The sequence below is a fragment of the Notechis scutatus genome, chromosome 1, assembly GCF_049901735.1.
Source record: "Notechis scutatus isolate UNSWTSFEM ecotype Mainland chromosome 1, rNotScu1.2, whole genome shotgun sequence".
Classification (NCBI taxonomy): Eukaryota; Metazoa; Chordata; class Lepidosauria; order Squamata; family Elapidae; genus Notechis; species Notechis scutatus.
In genome coordinates this window covers 327234786-327254814 of record NC_142009.1, presented here as the reverse complement: position 1 = coordinate 327254814, position 20029 = coordinate 327234786, and the positions used below count along the sequence as shown (strand labels likewise).

The following is a 20029-nucleotide window of genomic DNA, read 5'->3' as shown; positions in this document are numbered from 1 at the left end:
CATGATAGAAATTTGGCTGTTTTTGAATGTTCCCTTCCCAAAATCTCATGAAACTCCATCAAGTTCTCATTGAAATTCAGAATACAGTTGGGAACAACTTGTGGTTAGATAGTAGGGCTCAAAGTGAGATCTACCAATGAAGAAATAGAGGAAGGAAACCGAATGTATATGGCCGCATATCTAAAATATATATAAAAGCGAAATACCCACTCACGCATCATCACAAAATCTCCAGAGCCGTAAAGCCTACAAACTTGAAATTTGGCATGTATGTTCCTCTTGGCTTCTAGGTGCTCATTAAGAAAGGATTTTTTGAAATGACCATCAGAGCATTAGTATTTCATGTATTATTAATAACACGCTCTCATGCTAAGGAGTTCTACTCCCCCTTCTCACCCAAAGAGAAATCTGTTCCAAATGCAAAACACAAGCAGAAGAAAGGAGTTTCAGCCTCAGTTTCACAGCAGCAACCAGCTTTAATACAGAACAGTTGAGCTAAGCCACGTCCAGGCTCCTTGCTGTCTCCTTTTTCACACAGCAAATACTGTTTCAGTTTTCAAACAGCCCTCAACTCTCTCACACACTGACAGGATGCTAGTGAGATGAATACCGATAGATGCTGGTAGGCAGAGGCAGAATTATTTTTTCCTTATTTTCCTCCTCAAAAGCTAAACCCAACCACATAGTTTCACAGCAAAGCATGAGTATCGAGCTAGTACTAAATAAAGTAAATAAAAAAATACAGGTAGTCTTCAATTTACAACCATTTTAATGACTGAAGTTACAATGACACTGCAAACATGACTAATAACCAATCCTTGCAATTATAACCATTGTAACATCCCCACGATCACATGGCCAACAATTTGGGCACTGGGCAACCAGTATGGATTTAGGACAATTGCTGTGTCTTGGGCCATTTGTAACCTTCCCATCAGGTTCTGACAAATTAAGTCAATAGAGGAAGCTGGATTTCTTTAACAACCATGTGATTTAACTTAATAAATGCAGTGACTTGCTTAATAACTGTGGCAAAAAAGGTTGTAAATTGGGCACGCTTTACTTGCCAACCACTTTGTTTAGCAATAGAAATTCTGATCCCAGCAGTGATTGTAAATCGAGGACTATTTGTGCAGTAGTCCTTGAGATAGGACGGATCACTTAATGAGTATTATAATAGATCCTCCCCACCAAGCTATTTACAACCCCATTTCAAAGTTATGGCCCTGCAGCGCTCTTGCAGTCATTCGCCCTTATGATCGAGTGCAGAGATGCTGCAATGCTCCTCTCCCTCTCTCCACCCCATCTTGTGTCTCTGGGACTGCACAGGCCTTGGGCCTACTCCCCACAAGCCTGTCAGCCATTGCACACTTATCTTTTGAAAAACTCCAGACCTCATACTGGGAAAGGAGGTCAGGCCATGTCTCCCTAGGACATATGGCTGTGTCCTGGAAGTGGCCATCATTTTTAGTGCAGCCGCAATTTCTCGCAGGTGGACCAAAATGGCGTCCGCTTCCATGAGGCCGCTGCATAGCCAAAGGTTGAATTGCTCCATTTTGCTGCCTTAACACAGTCTCCAAGGATCTCCCTCACTCTGTGCTCTGCTTAACCTCCCACAAATTCTTCTAACAGCTGCATTAGGGAGAGGAGGAGGTGGAGGTCATTAATTGAGGCCGCCTCACTTAATGGCATCACCACTTGTGACCATAATGGGCAGGCTCCATTACGCTTGTGTCTCGAGGGCCACCTCAAGGATTAGCTGTAAAGCACTCTCTATTGCAGTGGTAGCTAACCCTCTTGGGCTTCTGTGCCAAAAATTGCATGCGCACCAGCGCACACACCCTTGCGTGCCAATACCCAGAATGCAATGCACGCCCCCTCCCCACGCCCCCTGCTCATGCACGCATAATCCCCCCCTCCCGCCACCCCCTTACCTGCATTGCGCCTCACAGCTGATTTTTCAGCTGGTTTGAAGCCTTTTTCGGCCTCCCAGAGGCTTGGAAAAAGCCTCTGCAAGGTTTTTCAAGCTGAATTATAGGCCCGTTTCTTCACTTCCGGTATTACAGGAAGTGACGAAATGGACCTATAATTTGTCCTGAAAAGCCTTGCAGAGGCTTTTTCCAAGTCTCTGGGAGGCCGAAAAAGGCCTCAAACCAACCGGGGGAAAAAATCAGCTGTATGCCTGGTGAGGTAAGTTTACCTGCGGCTCGTATGCCAGCACAAATGGCTCTGCCTGCCACTTGTGGCACGTGTCCCATAGGTCTGCCATCACGGCTCTATTGCATGCTGAAAAAGAACTAAGGAAACACCCCAGCCTTTAAAGGATTAATTTAAAGAGATGGCCTTCTCTTTGTACGTCATTCCATGACATCTGTCTCCTAAGGGGCCTACAGGGAGGTGAAAAAACCATGCCATCAAGCCATGTAATGTGTCAACACACGTAAAAAGAGACAAAGTTCTGACAGCATGGTTGTGGCCATCATCTTGACTTTTTTGACCCTTCCTGCAAACACCCCTGTCTGCCTCCAAGGGTTCCCCATTCATTATATCTATCCCTCATTTCCCTGGACTCCAAAGTTGGCCAACATTTGGCCTGTTCAAGCCAAACAAGGTTGTTCTGAGCTCCCTCCGTTTAATTTATTTTCTCATCAATAGCTACTGAATGTTTGGAAACCTTGGAATTAGCCCTAGTGTGTATCAATAAGTTTCTCTTGTGTATTAATCTGCCTCCTTCCCATTTAACTCTTTAAAATGTTATATTTACCTTGGAAAGTCTGTCTTCATTGGCATTTTTCTTTTGAATCTCATGCTGGAGAGCCATGTAGAGTTTATCCTGGAGTTTTTGTACCTTTTTGGACTCAGAGAGCCAAGGCCGATCTGAAAAAGGACAACACGTGTTGGAATTTTTTTACAATTGCAAAATTGCAGGAAAAATAATCTGCTTTCTGTTATTTTCAACTATAACAAATATTCTACAGAAAGCGTGAATGTGTATGAAGTGAGATTCACAAAGTACACAAATGGCACTAAGGCATAATATGATTTGTTTATTTTAGGCCTAGCTATAATTCAGTGTGGCTGATAAAAACATAGTTTATGGCTTATGGGAACATGGAAACTCAACTATTGTGGCTTACTGAGGAAAAAAAACATAATTAAAACCAATGTTTAAGCCCAGACTCTGTGAATATGTGTGTGAGAGAGAATAAGTGTGCAATTGTGAGCACATGTTGCAGAGGATGTCAATAACACATTAACCCCCTCAAGAAATGTTACCCAACCTGATGCCATTCACTTGAACTAGAATTACAACTGTTGATTCTAAGAAATCTTGAAGGATCTGGTGGAAAAGGATCAAACTCCAGACTGTGGGCAGAGTTTGCCTGCAATATTGCATTTTAACTGCTGCACCACCAGGGCCATGGTAGGGAAGATCAGAGTGACAGTCTAACATTGTCTTTTACCCATCTCTGTTCTATAATCTGTAGCAGGGGTGGGCAATTAATTTTCCCAAGAAGCCACATGAGAAACTGGGTCTATTTTGGAGGGCCACCATCGTCCTACCCCCAAACACTGCCATCACCCTATCCTCCTCTTGTCCCCCTGCTCCAAATGCCTCACACTTTGCCACCAATACCTTGGGCAAGACTGGAACTGCCCGTGGGCCAGATGTGTACCACGTGTTGTAAAATGCCCAGGTCTGGTCTATGGTACTATCTGTATCTACAGACAACAATATTACCCATCTCTGTTCTACAGACTACAGTACTTCCCATATCTGCTCTATAATCATGTTCTATTTCTTCCCAGAAGAGACATAGTTAGGTGACAGGAAACCTGATGGGCATATGGGAAATTCCAGGTACTCCTTCTAGCATTTGCAGGTTCCAGTTGTCTCTCCGTTGGAGATGTTGAAGATCTATATTGCCAGTCACAATAATCTCCCAGAATAAACTAGTGCTTTCCAAATACTTTAGACCAGGGGTCCCCAACCACCGGTCCGCGGACCGGTACCGGTCCGTGGAACAAGTCCTACCGGGCCGCTGGTTTGCTGGGCGCCGCCATCTTTTTTTGATGAAAAAGTGCTTCCGGTGAGGTCACCGGAAGCACTTTTTCATCAAAAAAAGATGGCGCCCAGCTGATGCCGGTACCGGGCCGCAGCGCCCACCTGATGCCGGTACCGGGCCGCGGCATAAAAAAGGTTGGGGATCACTGCTTTAGACTTCAACTCCCACAATTCTTTACTACTGGCCATGGGATGGGAACTAATGAGAATTAGTCCCAGACATGTAAAGTCCAAGCTATCTACCTGGAGAATGGACAATCCTGACTCAGCCAGGTGTCTGCAGTAACTCTGTAAACTCTGGGAAACAGCTGTCATCACTGGCTAAGAGGAATAAAATGTTGATGCTGCTAGATAAACCAACTATCCATTCATTTTGGACAGTGACAAGTGTTAATCCAGTGTTTCTTCCCCTTTTGATCACATACCTGGTGTGAACAGGACAAGTGCAGTGAAGAGTGCTACCTCTTCATCAGACAGCTGCAGTCGGCAAAGATTCTTCCCCAGCTCAAAGATGGAGTTGATCAAGTCATCACAACCTAAGGGAATAAGGAGCCGTTTAGTTGGGATTTGAACATGAAGTTGGATAATTTCATATTTTCAAATCAATGCATGCACTATCACCTAATAGTTCTGCAGCACCGCAATTATTTTAAAGTCTGGAGAAGTATCTTTCCATATACTCCATTTAATACTGTGTTAAAGAAGTGAGCTAGTATATTTTTCAAATTTTTCAAATTTATTTTAATCACTGGTTTTTCTCACAATGGAGTTATAATTATAACCAACTGACAGGCTGATTCTCCATGCAACTACCAATACATGTTTCAAAACAGCTGGGGGACTATAAATACACATTCAATTAAAAAATTCCAAAACTTCTAAAGGCATGATGTTCCAATATCTGAGGAGCTGCCACAAAGAAGAGGGAGTCAAGCTATTCTCCAAAGCACCTGAAGGCAGGGCAAGAAGCAACAGATGGAAACTAATTAAGGAGAGAACCATCCTAGAACTAATGAGAAATTTCCTATCAGTAAGAACAATTAACCAGTAGAATAATTTGCCTCCAGAAATTGTAAATGCTCCAACATTGGAAGTTTCTAAGAAGAGATTGGACAACCATTTGTCTGAAATAGTATAGGGTAGTGGTGGCTAACCTTTTTGGGCTCCTGTGCCAAAAATTGTGCACGTGCTCACGCGCGCATGCCCTCATGCCAGCACCCAGAAGACAATGCGCATGGGGCCCCACACGCCCTCTGTACATGCGCATGTGATCCTCCCCCCACCCTCTTACCTGCACTGCACATGTGCGTGCCTCCCAGCTGAATGTTGGGCCTTTTTCGGCCTGACAAAGGCTCGAGGGAAGCCTCTGCAGCCTTTGGAGGCCGAAAAATGGGCCCGTTTTGTCACTTCCAATATTTCCAGGAGGCCTAAAAAGGCCCGAAAATCAACTGGAAGGTGCGCGCATGCGCAATGAGGTAAGTTTGCCTAGGGCTCGCGTGCCCGCACAAATGGCTCTGTGTGCCCCCTGTGGCACACGTGCCATAGGTTCACCATCATGGGTATAGGGTTTCCTGTCTGAGCAGGGGGTTGGACTTAAGACCTCCAAGGCCCCTTCCAACTCTGTTATTCTATTCTACTCTATTTGTTCTGTTATACACAATGCAAAAGAGGGGGGTCTTTTCCTGTCCTGCCTCACCTTCATTAAATGAGTCCAGTGGGTTTTATTGTCTTGAGAAGAGGACAAAAACTCTCCCATTTATTTTCTCAATCCGTAATTTTATTTCCCTCTGCACTTGCCTCGATGCATAATTTTATGGCGGTCTAATTTATCCACCTATTCTTTTAATTTAAAAAAACCCCAAATATTGCAACATTTCTTCCAATTGCTTGAAATAAATAGTTGCTTCAATTCTACATCCTTTCCAATTCTATTCTTCCAATTCTATTGAATACATTATTTTATGTACTCAAACATGCACGCACGCACATACTGTGAGAAAGAGCACACATAGAAGCAATCAGAAAGTTAAGAAAGGTGTTCATTCATAGAATACATACTGATATCCTGATTATTGAATAAAACCATAAACATCAAAAAGTGAAGGTTTGCACAAAGTGCTAAACCATGCAAGAAATAACTGGTTAACCTAGCCAAGCTTAACACGTTCTGCAAATGCAATGGCTGGGTCTTTAATTTGGGTGTCTGCAGGGAGAGGCAGTCAGAAACATCAATATGATAGCCACAACTGTACAATCAAGGCTGTTCTCCCTTTTATGTGCATCACACCAAAACACATAAAAAACAGATGGATTTCAATTGCACAGCTGCTGTATTGATTGTTTTCATGCCTCACGTGGACAACCTGTGGTATGTGAGCACAGCCAATGTATTATATATAGTGTAATTACCCAGCAGATTTGTATAAACATAATGAATATATCAGCTGTTCCATGAATTTCTCTATTTTCCCCTCAAATTTCCACCCTTCTTGATGGTAAACCTAATTCCTCTCATTTTAGCCAGAAAGAGGTTAGGATTGCAATACATGATCGTACCAAGATGGCCACCAATCAGCTCAGAATGTCTCATTTACATCTTCAGAAGGGCACCCCCTCTGCTCTCTTACCAAGTGACTTAAACATCGGCATCCCGCCATATTTTCCTGCAAAAAGTACGGTGTTGTTCAATGGGTTGAAGGCCCGCGTCATTCGGATGAGGAGAATCTCTAGACAACCTGATGAAGTCCAAGGGTAGCAAAAAAAGAAGGGAGGGAGGGAGCGAGGGAGGGAGGAAGGAATAATATTTCCAAAGTTGCAAGAAGAACAATCAGGAAAAAGGAAGGGTGGGGGAAGTAGAGAAAAGGAAGTCCACCCACCAAGTCCACATGTACAATTCCGTATTATTAATTGATATCAATGGTACATGTAATCAGAAATGTGGAAAGGTGAAGAATTGAAGGCAGAAGAAAGGAGTGGATGGAGCAGAAGACAAAGCCAAAAAAAGGGAGAAAAGGAGAAGGAGGAGGTTAGCGGTATCTTAGACTATTAGCTACTTCAAGCCATGAAGTAGTAAATTTCAGCAGTAAGTAGCATGGGGCAAAGGTGTCTTCATCTCCCATCTCTGCTCCCTTTCCTTGACAATTTGAACCCCCTGCCTACCCAGTAACGAGATGCTCCCAAGTTTCTTATCAAAATGTCTATCAGGATTGCATTGACTTGTCCAATCACATGTGTCCTTGGAGAAGGAACAGAACAGAAGCTTCCTTCTGCAAGTGATCTGATCTACTTCTCCTCCTCCACAAAGATTAGGGTTTCACTCACATGAGCATGACCCCATCTTGACTTTTTTTTTTGATGCCCCACAAAATGCCCCTTTACACTCTATGCCCAGTTTCTCTTATTTCTTAAACAACCACCAAATCAGGGTTTCCAACCTTGACAACTCTAAGACATGTGGTCTTCCAACTCCCAGAATCCCCCAGCCAGCATGTCTTAATGTTGCTAAAGTTGGGAAGTCCATGCATCTTAATTGGGAAACCCTGATCTAAACAAACCCTAACCCCAAAATCCAAACCAGGTTTTCCGATCTTGGCAATTCTGAGAATTGGAAGTCCATGCGTCTTAAGGTTCCAAGGTTTGGAAACCCGGATCTAAAGAAAACTAACCCCAACTCTCTTACCTGCTTTGAGAAGAATGATTTGGTCATTCTGGCACAGCTCCATGAAGCCATCAATGCGCTTGGCGAACTCCACGATGTACTGGATGGCATTGGAGATCTGGACGGCACACTCTTGCCACATCACCTCGCAGTTCTGCAGAGCAACAGACGGGAGAAATGTTCATTAATATGAACAGTGTTGAATGCTTGATGACACACAGCGATTATATGCACACGGCCCTCATTCCTTCTGGGTCCCAAGGCTGAGATGAACCTCCATCCTGGCACCAGCCTAGCGTTGGGGCAAGTAATGGCCAGATCGAAGAGATCTAATAGTACCAGCTTTGCTGGCTGGGGAATTCTGGGAGTTGAAGCTTAAAGTTGCCAAGGTTGGAGACTCCTGCAATAGTGCTTTCCATTAGAAAATGGAAAGTACTGTCGGCGTGTATGGGGGGAGGGGCATCACAAAAGTCAAAGAAGTGGCCACCACCACATGATTGAAGCCCTGTCCTTTCTATGCATGTGATGCATAGAAAAGGGGTAGGACATCCATTGCACAGTTGTGACCACCATTTTGACTTTTTTTGGCCACTCAAAAATGCCTTCAGAATAACAGTTTGTCATGGCCCCGTTGGAGTCTGAATCCGAGGAGGAAGCCGGACAGCTGACAGGGAGTGGGAGTGTGGCCATTGGCTGTGGAGGAGGCTGGGGAAGGACAATGTCCAGCTGGGCAGCAGGGAAAAGATAGAACAAGGGAGAAGGAGTTCAGAGGAAGACCCATGCCTGCCCGCTCTTCATTCTAGGGCACACAGGGAGGAACGGAGAAGAGAGCAATGTGGGTTGCGTGGCTTACGGGGGAGGAAAGGGCCCTGATTCCCTTCATTAGCCACACCTGGGAATGAAAGTTTATAAGAAAGGCAGGCTGCGTGCGGCAGGCTGCTGGGAGCAAAAGTGACTTTATCCTGTGTTGTCGTGGCTTATCTGTGTTCCTGGCATCTTCCCAACCATGTGAGTTTTGCCTTCAAACCTGAAATTCTTGCTTCTGCCCTGCCAAACTAATTACTTCAGTTTGGTTTGTTTGGACTTTAAGTTACAGTTTGTGTTGCTCATGTTTTGGACTTAATTTTATGCAGTCAAAGACTGTTCCTGGGAGAGTTTTTCTCCAACCCAGAAGGTAAACTGGACATTGGGGGCAAAGTTGGAGATAATAAAGGGACTCTTACTGTTTATCTGACTGTGTTGCCTTTGTGCCATGCCCTGGGACATCTCACAGTTGTTATAATGGCAGCTAAACAGAAGCTCCATGTCTAGAAGCAGTATACCTTGCTATGGACAATCCACTAAGTATGTTTTCTCCAACCTGGTTTTGTGACACTTCTAGCACAGGGGTGGGCAACTATGGCCCCTTTATGATCTGTGGACTTCAACTCCCAGAATTCCTGAACCAGGTTGTAAAGGTACCATAGTTGCCCACCCTTGCACTAGTAGCTCAGACTAAGAGGGATTCCTAACCCAATCTTGCAGGAAGTACTTACTGTGTTCTGCATGGTCCTTATCTCCTCCTGAGAGTAGAGTGCCCAAGCGAACTGCTGCAGCTCCTCGCTGGTGTACTGCGATGTCTCAAGGTGCGACTTCACCACATTCTGGGCTAGGCGCTCTGGGAATGCAACATTGCAAAGGTTCTTAAGCATTGTGCTCTGTCGCCAAACCGGAAAATTATTTGGCAGCTCTGACTGTCTCACAAAGGTCATACGGAAATCACAGTACTGTTAAGACTGTTGTTTGAGAAAAAACAGCCTCCTGGTTTTGCATTAAATGATTCTTTGCATTATCTGATTGACTGATTCATATTGATTCATTCATTATTTTGGGATTCTTTTATGAATGGATTTAGATGAGTATCTCAACCAACCCAAAAGAAATATCCTGAAATTGAACATGAAATTAAAAAATATATATAAATATAAAGCCAGTTTGGTCTAGTGGCTTAAGGCGCCAGACTAGAAAGCGGGAGACCGTGAGTTCAAGACTAGCCGTAGCTATGAAAGCCAGCTGGGTGACTGTGGGAATGTCAATTTCTCTCAGCCCAAACCATCTCACACAGGATGGTTGTTGTGGGAAAATAGGAAGGTGTGTTGGATATGTTTGCCACCTTGAGCTCTTCTTTTGATTACAGTATCTAACCGTTATGAGTCAGAAAGCAACATTTTAGTGGGTTTAAACTCCAACATCTATCCAGCATATAACCCATCTCAATATGTCATGTCATGTCATAAACTCAGAAGCACAAAATATTTGGCACCTCTGCATGCCAACTATCAAATGTGGGGAAAGGCAGAGAAGGAAGGGGTGGAGGATGGGGGCAGGAATAATCCCACTAATCACTGTATGATCATTGCTTACAGTTACATGACTGAGTAACTGAGTACGAATAGATACTGCAATCAGAAGAGGAGCTGATGCTAAACACCAAAGCAAGATAAATGGATTAGGCAGAAGTCAAGAACATAAGGTCAGTTATTAGCATGATCTATTCTGATTAGCTGCATCTTCAGGATGATTCACAAGTGTCTTTCCCATCAGCGATAGCCAGATCTCAGGAATTAAATTCAAGATCTCTGCTCCCAAGGCATTTGTTCCACCCCTAAAATCAGGCATCACCCATCTTTTGGGGATGCTGCATTGGCCTCCTCCTCAGATTCAGAGGTGGCGAGGCTTGATCCAGAAGATCTGGTTGGCGATCAATTGCAGCAGGTAGGAAAGGAAGGTTTCTCAACCTTGGCAACCTAATAAATATGTGTGGACTTCAACTCCCAGAATTTCCCAGCCAGCCATGGTTGGCTGGGGAAGTCTGGGAATTGAAGTCCACACACCTTCCAATTGCCAAGGTTTCTCAAACTCTGTTCTGAAAGATCACCCAGCTGGAGGGCACATTGGAAACTCTGAAGAGCTTAGCCAAGAGACCAACTTTAAAAGGATTTAGAGCTGACATTAGGAAAGCCATTAAGGAGGGATTTGCAGAAGAGATTGCACAGTCCAGAGACAGATGTGAATGCGAGAGGGAAAGTTAAAAATAACTGCTTGATTGCTGTTCGGTATAAAATGGCACAGACAGGAACTCAGACACAACAATGAAGTCTCATTGTGGAATCCCAACTTATGTTGCTTCTCTTTGCCTATCTCCAAGGTCCGATATGCATGCCTTTCTTTTTCTTTCTTTCTTTCTTTCTTTCTTTCTTTCTTTCTTTCTTTCTTTCTTTCTTTCTTTCTTTCTTTCTTTCTTTCTTTCTTTCTTTCTTTCTTTCTTTCTTTTTTCTCTCTCTCTCTCTCTCTCTCTCTCTCTCTCTCTCTCTTTCTTTTCTTTCTTTCTGACTTGTATGCTGCCCATCTCGCTTAGGTGTTAGATATTACAACACCCACTAAAAGTTGGCATCTTCTTCACTTTAAAAACCACCTGCACCAACCTCGACTCTGTGTTCCTGCATTTGTTATTCTGTTTGCATCCTGAGCCTCGGCAATTTTACCCTGGACCAGTTGATCAATCCTCTGGACAACTGGACTTTTGGACTATTGGGGACTATAATTACCCATGCTCTGTTTTGGGGTTTGGATGTCACTCTCTCAAAACCACAATCTCCTTGTAAATGTTGCAGGAATGTATGCAGTTCCACCCACCAACTCTCTCCCTGTTGTGTGTATGTGTTTAATGACTGGCTGCTTAGAGACTGTTTGAAGTTACGGCGGACCTCACCAGAGCTACCTACGACCGGCTTGCAGAGTTCCAATGGGCATTCCTCTCCCCTCCCCAACACAGTCACGCGACTGCATTTCAGGCACTTGGCAACTGGCTCACCTTTATGGCCAGTTGCAGTGTTGCAATCATTTGACTGGGATTTTTGGCAGGCTCTGCTGATTTCCAGTATTTACTTTTAGTTTCTGGCAAAAAACACCCATTGATTACAATGGGTTTGTTTAAAGAGCATAGTGTTCTCTTAAGAAACTACCACATTTGTTTGCTTATGAAAGTGTTTGCTTCACAACTGCCACAAAAGTGTCATAAAATTGGGCGCGGTCATGTGGTGACCTTCTTAACAACTGCCATGACTTCTGACTGTAATGCCAGGTTCACTTATGGTCAGACACATTGAGGGCTACCTGCAATTATAGTCAGACACATTGAGGGCTATCTGCAATTGCTTGTTACGCTCGAGTAAACTACTTAAAAGCCAGTTCAATGCACATGCAATCAGCCTAAAACTGGACAGTTCAGCGATTATATTTAATTCTTTGGTGATCTGGCCTTAGTGAGCAAGTCAATGAAGCAATGTGGTTAGCTTAGGAAATATTATGTGATTGTTTTGTTTTTAAACTGTTTGCTCCCTTTGATAGCACAGACAACGGTTTTTAGATGTTTCCCACCTCAAAATACAAGGAATTTGGACCACTGACTTCTAGCAAATATAGTCAGAAAGAACAAAAACCGGTTTTAGGGTTATTTCCAGTTCTTGCGCTGCAGATAGCTTAACTCTTTTAAAATTGTTAAAGTGTCAAAGAACGATCAGGACTAGAAGCATGCATGAACGCAGAGAGGGCAAATAGGTGCTGATACAGCATGGATAACACTAGCAGCCTTTATAATGGCTAGCAGTGGCCTTTATCCCTCCTCCTGTGTGTTGGAAGAGATTTGACTGCTGCAAGCAGAGAGAGCATTATACTAACCCATTTCCATCGCTGAGATGTCTGAAGTCAGCGCGTTGCTTTCAAGGGGACCATGAGGAAAGAGGCTAGGTTCCAGCATGAGCTCGTAGATGGACTCCTGCTTAATGAACTTGGTGTCACTGACGTCGATACTGGACTGGTCGGGCGATGGCTGCGCTGAGGTTAGGAGATCCAGGTTGTAGTAGCTGCTGTTCCCGTCAGGGCTCAGGGGAAAATCAAAGAGGAAGCTGTCCGACAACATGGAGATGTCATCCAGGTCAGAGAGTCCGCTGCTCACGCTGGTGGTGTAGACCCTCGACATGGTCTCTGGGTCGTCCTTGGTTCCCACGCTTTGTTCTTGGCTTTGTTGGTGTTTCTGGACCTCGGCATAGAGGCTGTCCCGCTGCTTCTTCGACATGCGGCCGAATTTTACTGCTGCAAGCCAATTAGGGCAAAACAAAGCAAGCAAAACCAAGCGTGAGGATAGCAATAGCACTTATACACCGCCTTACAGAGCCACAGTGGTGCAGTGGCTAGAATGCAGCACTGCAGGTTACTTCTCCTGACTGCCAGCTGCCTGCAATTTGGCCGTTCAAATCTCACCAGGGTCAAGGTTGACTCAGCCTTCCATCCTTCCAAGGTGAGTTAAATAAGGACCCAGATTGTTGGGGGCAAGAGGCTGACTCTGTAAACCGCTTAGAGAGGGCTATAAAGCAGGGTTCTCCAACCGTGGCAACTTTAAGCTTGGAGGACTTCAACTCCCAGTATTTCCCAGACAGATTTGCTGGCTGGGGAATTCTGGGAATTGAAGTCCTCCAGGCTTAAAGTTGCCAAGGTTGGAGACCCCTGCTATAAAGCACTGTGAAGCAGTATATAAGTCTAAGTGCTATTGCCATTACAGCCCTCACTAAATGGTTTACAGAGTCAGCATATTGTCCCCAACAAACTGGGTCTGCATTTTACCAACCTCGGAAAGATGGAAGGACGAGTCAACCTTGAGCCTGGTGAGATTCGAATTGCAGGCTGTCGGCAGAATTAGCTGCAATGCAACAGTCTAACCACTGAACCACCAGGGATGAAGACTGTTGAGCTCTCCTAAAGAGCTAGAATAGTGATGGTGAACCTAGGACACGCGTGTCAACGGTGACACACCACAATGGTTTGGGTGACACTTTAGCGCTTGCTTAATGACAACTGCCAAAAAAGGTCATAAAAATAGGCTGGTCTTGTGGGTGACCTGCTTTACAACCATCACGACTTACAACCATGGTGGGTAGGCTCCATTATGTTCGTAAATCAAGGCCTACAGGTATTCCTCAATTTACAACAGTTCATTTAGGGACTGTGCAAAGTTACAACATCACTGAAAAAAGTGACGACCATTTTTCACACTTAAGATCATTGCAGCATCCCTGCGGTCATGTGATCAAAATTCAGATTCTTGGCAACTGACTCATATTTATGACGGTTGCAATGTACCAGGGTCACACGATCACCTTTTGACAACTCAGGTCAATAAGGAAGCCAGATTCACTTAACAACCATGTTACTTAACAACCGCAGTGCTTTATTTAGCAATGGTGGCAAGAAAGCTAATAAAATGGAGCAAAACTCATTTAACAACCGTCCCGCTTAACAACAGAAATTTGGGGCTCAATTGTCGGAAGTCAAGAACTACCTGTGCTGGCGCAACATGATGAATCTGAAACTGCAATATTTCCTTTTGGCCAGAGATGGCACTGCGGTACAGAAAAATTAGAACTCCCTTGTTTTCCTGCCTAAACTCTAGGATCTCTTTCTGATTAACAGAGGTGGAAGGGACCTTCAAGGTCCTCTAGTCCAACCCGCTGCTCATGCAGGAGAGGAGACCCTATGCCATTTCAGACCACAATGACCAACTAAACTCCTAGATTAGCTTACATCCGACACGCTTCGTGGAGGAACTTGTGGCTTCCTGCACCCATGTTTAAAACCCTGTTTGCCGCCTCCAGGATCCTTCCTCTCCTTTTCTAATCCTGAGCCATTCTGACGTTGTTCCCACACTGGCTCACCGGTTTTCACCTGCCAGACTAAATCCAGCACTCACCGTCACGGGACATGCCCAGGGCCAGGCACTTCTGCAGTCGGCAGTGCTGACACCGATTTCGGTTGGTCCTGTCGATCAGGCAGTTCCTCTGCCGCGAGCAAGAGTAAGTGGCGTTATTCTGTTGGCTTCTGCGGAAAAAACCCTGCAGAAAAAAAGGAGGAATATATATGCTCAGATTTGCAACAAACTGGGGGACTCCATATTACGGAAGACGGCTGGGTGGCAGCTATGGCTGTGCGACACTTACGGCCCATTCCAAAGGATCTTCAAATGAACTGCATCATTGGCCGTTGTCTCAAGAATTCAAAGAGGAACAGAGACTTGAGCAATTCAGAACAATTGCCTCCAGAAGTTGTAAATGCTTCAACACTGGACGTTTTTAAGAAGAGATTGGACAGCCATTTGTCTGAAATGGTATAGGGTTTCCTGCCTAAGCAGGGGGTTGGACTAGAAGGCCTCCGAAGCCCCTTCCAACTCTATTACCTTGTTTCTCAGAGCTGGATGGTGAATGGGAGGATGCAGGACCAAGTTTTCCATGCAGAGCCTATGAGTAACTCCAGCCAGATCTTCTCATCCTTTCCTACTCTGCAGGGTGAGTATTGTGCTGATTAGGGAGTCTGAATACAGTATTCAACTTGGGGAGATAATGTATATGTTTGTGTCCTTTTTCTTAATGCATTTTTTCCAATGTCTTGTTTATTTTTCTTTTGGTTATGTAAAAAAATATATTGGTGTTTTTTTTGGGGAGGGGGGGGGAGGTTGTATTTTAACTTTTTGAATTAAAAAAATCAAAAAGTTTTAAACAAGAGATTAGAAGGAGTCTGATAGCACCTTTTCCAACTATCTTCTGACGGTGAGAACAATTAATCAACGGAATAGTTTGCCTCTCAGAATTATGGGTGCTCCATCACTGGAGTTTTTTTTTTTTTGTTTAAATAGACCAGACAATCATTTGACTGCAATGATATAAAGCTCCTGCCTTGCCTGGACTAGAAGACCTCCAAGGTTCCAGCCCTAATTCCACTGTAACACGTGTTACTAAAAAGCATAAGCTGTTGTGAGCTGCAGCTCATTTCATTAGATGCACAGAATGATTGGACTGTTGGAGGGTTTAAACAAGGGGTTGGGGAGTGAAGGAAAAGGAAAAAAGAAGTGAAGGAAAAGGAAAACCATCATAGTCTGGTTATGTATGCAGAGGGTTGTTTTTAGTCAGCAAAAGTGCTACCCAGACCTCTGGGGTTGTTTTTTTTTTTTTTTTTGGACAGACCAATATTATTCAACCTTGCGTGCCAATGTATTTATTTGATGGATACCATATTCTATTTCCCTATAAAATATGTCTAGGGCAAACTAGCCAATTATCCTAAAAACCATATGAATCATTTTATAGGGAAAAGGTGGGTGGCATAAAAATGGAATAAGTGAATTAATAAGCAAAATAAAATATGAATGAAACATAAGAAAAAAATTAAAATGGATGTCAATATTGCGGCTAATTCACGCACAGAGTAGCAAAAGAAAACAACAACTCATCTGTAGAGGCAAACCTCCTATTTTAAAAAGAAGACTTTACTTCTGTTGGTAGAAGATTATCTCTAAAAGGAGCTTAGACAAGCTTCTCTTAATAAGGGTTTCCCAAATCTTTAGAACAGCTGAAGTACACACTAATTGCACTCCAAACAGTATTACAGCCTCTTCTAGAAAATCTTAACATCAAGGCAGAGAAATTGCCTTGAACCAGGGTGTGGTAGCCATCCTGGTCCTGAGTGCCCCCTTTCTCAAACTACCCCCAATCTTACACAATTTCTAAATCTTACCAGATTCTTCCAAGATGTCCTGTGAGGAATCCAACTCTCCTAAAATCGCTTATGGATTTTCAATCTAAGATTCCCAAAGTTCCAAAACTCTTGCATACAATCCATCATGATTTACCAATCTTGTGAGAGGTTGGCCATTCAGAGAAATTATAAAAACTTTGAAGTCCTGCACTCTTTGAAGTATAATGGACATCATCATATCTAAAGGTGCTGCTGGGTTGCCAACCACTGACTTAAGTGGTTTAAAGCTTAAATACTCAAAACAGATACTGTTTGTGCTTTTTAACAAAGGATCATTGGCTCCTATAACTAGAACTAGCCAAGAACAGCATTTTACGTAATTCTGAATAATCTTCAAAGAAAGAAACATATTTAGGGATTCTTTTCTAAGATTTAATCTTTCCAATTTTCTTGCCACAACTAAATTCATTGTAATTTTTCTATTTCTAATAGTTGCCGTTTTTATAAAAGCTTCTCTTTTTATATAAAAAGGTTTGGTTTAGCAAACAATTCTGTTCATATTTTTTAATGAACAGAAACAAATCAAATCCATTTAAATTAGAATGTGAAATTTTTACATCTCAGGGTGACATATTATTCTTAATAGGTCAACAAAACGTAAACATCTTTGGGGTGTAAATGATTTGGGGCCTGGAATGTGTCACAAAAATGGGTACCGTGTTACATATGGTGTTTTGGAGATTACATGACCTTTAAACGCTTTGTAATTACTAATGAAGTCCTACTAAAAAGATTTTAGATAATGGTAAATCTGTTTCTATTATAATATTTGCAATATATCATCCTTTGCCAATCTGATGTTCCAGGTGTACTAGGTTTCAATTGACATTATCCTCATATTGATAGTATTTATTTATTAGTTTTTCTGAGATCATTAAAGGGTGGTTAAGAACAGACGTTAGCTATGGGCTATATACATTGATATGGAAGTTTCATAAAAGTTAGTAGGTTTAATTTCTCTATGGTCAAGTACAGTTGTGTTCTGAGCAGGTTGCAAAGTTGGTAAGCTGTTCACTCCTTCACCCAAAGCACTCCCAGGCTTCCAACTTACTTTGCATCCTTCACAGGTGATGACTCCATAGTGAATCCCTGAAGACTTGTCCCCACATATCTTACAAGGGATAACTTCAATTTGTGCTGTAGGAGGAAGAGAAGAATGAAAAGCTGAATTTCATTGGCAGTATTAATCAATGTTTTAAATTTAAAATACACTCAAAAATGAAAAAAAAACACCTTCTGAACATGCGTTGAATGTATGATTTTGTACATGTGTATGTGTGGGAGACAGGGAGAGAGCGAAGAAAGCAGATGAAAAAAAGAGAAATAACACGAGCTCTCAAAGGAAATAACCACCGGAGGCTGCTAACTGACCATTTTGGCTCACCTTTTCCTATTTAGCCTCTGCTGGATTTGTAGAAATTACAGTATTTTTTTTGAAGGAGGCATATTTACAGTTAAACCAAGAAACTATTAATGGTCTAGCTATACCACAGTAGGCAGATTTACAGATAATCAGAGTTGGAAGGGACCTTGTAGGTCATCTAGTGCAACCCCCCGCCTAACCAGGAGACCCTACACTATTTCTGACAAATGGCAGTCCAATCTCTTCTTGAAAATCTCAAGTGATGACGCTCCCACAACTTCCGAGGACAAGCTGTTCCATTGGTTGATTGTTCTCATTGTCAGAAAGTTTCTCCTTATTTCCAGGTTAAATCTCTGCTTGTTCAGTTTCCATCCATTATTCCTTGTCTGGCCTTCAGGTGCTTTAGAAAATAGGCTCAAAAATGTGCAACTGTTCTTATTAACATCACATCTTAATTAGTATCTTTTATACTAAACAAATATAAATAAATAAATAAATAGTAACTAATTTATACTAATAGTATTTAGTAATTAGTATTAATTAGAATCCACTTCCAATTAAAGGGGATGTAAGTCCATCTAAGGCCAGGAGGGGGCAATCGAGTACTTTGAACAAACTAACATAGTGGCCTACAAGTATGATAAAGACAGGGAAGAGAAACAAACAATCTTGGCCACTGAGATCTCCCAATCTCCCTCCTTGCCCAATCTGTGTCTCTGAGCCTGCCAAAATAGAAGAATAAAGCAACCACAATGGGGAATAATAAAGAACAGATCCCACTCAAGCCTCCAAGAGCACAAACTCCACATCAGTTCCCCGTGGAGGGGGCTCGTGCCTGATGCAGATTTTTTCTGGCCAAAGAAGAGTACAGTATGGAGTATGAACAGTACAAACATGGGATTTTGTACCAATTTCCAAAATCAGCCTAGAAGTTCTCATAATAGTCCAAATGATGAGATATTTTAAAAAGCGGAAAGTGAGCAAAGTTAAGCCCTCATGATTTCAATTCGGTTAGAACACATTGCAAACACTTCATAGCATTTGCTTTTTAATCTCCCTGTTCATTTTTGTTGTTGTTAAGAATTAATGTTTTATTTATTTAGGAAAACATTGGACAGGACAACATCAATAGCTACATAAAGGTGGGAAAAAAGATAGAAAACGACACAAAAAACAAATCTTGGTGCCAGTTATAGGCAGTTTATAGTTATCCTAATATTTAAAATTCATCTTTCATTTGTTAATTAATTAAAGGAAAAGAACTAAGTTTATTGCATCTTCTTAAGAAATAATGAGAAATCTCTGAACATGTATTAATATTGATGTCACCACTGCTTTTCATTTTTCAAGATTCTATTTCACTGTAATCATGTAAAAAGAAAAATAGAAAAATGGGAAAGGAAAAGGAAAAAGAAAGGAAAGGAAAAATAGCTTATTTATTTTTCTTTTTTAAAATCTTCCTGTAGTTTCCTATTGCTTTTAAATTACCAATAACCTGAGAATAAATGTAAGTGGGTGTTCACGCCCACACACAGAGTTATATATTCACCCCCACATATGTATATACGCATATATGTTTGTTTTCTTAAGTTTTCGCGGGTATTTATATGTATGGTATTCAGCTTTGTTTGGGTATTTTCCCACCTCATTATAGTTGTGCTTTTAAAGTTGTAGCAACGTTTCGGCAGAATCTCATCTGCCATCATCAGGCTGTATTGTGTTCGTCTGTGAGTCAGACTTTCACAGCCGTTTCTATTTTAAATTTGGTGCTAGCCTACTGCTGTGCCAGAATGGTTTTTTCTTCATCCTGATTGGTTGGGAGTCTTGGTCTGTGTTTATTGGTCTTGGAGTTTGCTGTGTTCTGCTTGATTGGTGTTTCTAATATCTTCTGTCTGTTTTGTAGCTTTTTTTGTCTTGATTGGCTGGCAACATTGTGTTTCCTGTATTGGAGGCTTTTAGTGCGGCTTGGCTCTGAGTAAACGGACGGCTATCATTTATTAGGAAGCTAGGTTTCATCTGGTTGGGGTGTGTTTGAGCTGGAGGTATCAGGGGGGATCTGTTTGTGCCCAGGTGTTTGCCTGGCTTGTGGTGTGGAGATTTTTTTTGTTTGTGAGTGCAGGCTTCCAAATAATTGACAGTCTGGTGGAATCATCTCTTCTATTCATGCTTTCAGGTCTTTTTTCAATCTCTATGGCTTCTCTGATAATTCTGTGGCTGGGGTTTTCTATAGTGGCTAGGGTTTTGGTGCCATTGAAGTCGATGCTATGGCCTGTGGCTTTCATGTGTTGGACTAGTGTTGGCTTTCATGTGTTGGACTTTC

At 42.5% G+C, this 20029-nt stretch overlaps 1 protein-coding gene across 1 annotated transcript in view; it reads right to left on the bottom strand.

Moving 5' to 3' along the window:
* Nucleotides 1-20029, bottom strand: part of LOC113420945 (nuclear receptor ROR-beta-like) — a 53002-nt gene that overhangs the window by 2210 nt on the left and 30763 nt on the right. The window contains exons 2-9 of the mRNA XM_087952634.1: nucleotides 17398-17483; nucleotides 14509-14650; nucleotides 12444-12857; nucleotides 9260-9381; nucleotides 7746-7878; nucleotides 6694-6801; nucleotides 4492-4602; nucleotides 2765-2877 (exon numbers count right to left, since the gene is read on the bottom strand). Of these exons, the coding sequence (XP_087808760.1) occupies nucleotides 2765-2877; nucleotides 4492-4602; nucleotides 6694-6801; nucleotides 7746-7878; nucleotides 9260-9381; nucleotides 12444-12857; nucleotides 14509-14650; nucleotides 17398-17483 (1229 nt within the window). The remainder of the gene's footprint in view (nucleotides 1-2764; nucleotides 2878-4491; nucleotides 4603-6693; nucleotides 6802-7745; nucleotides 7879-9259; nucleotides 9382-12443; nucleotides 12858-14508; nucleotides 14651-17397; nucleotides 17484-20029) is intronic.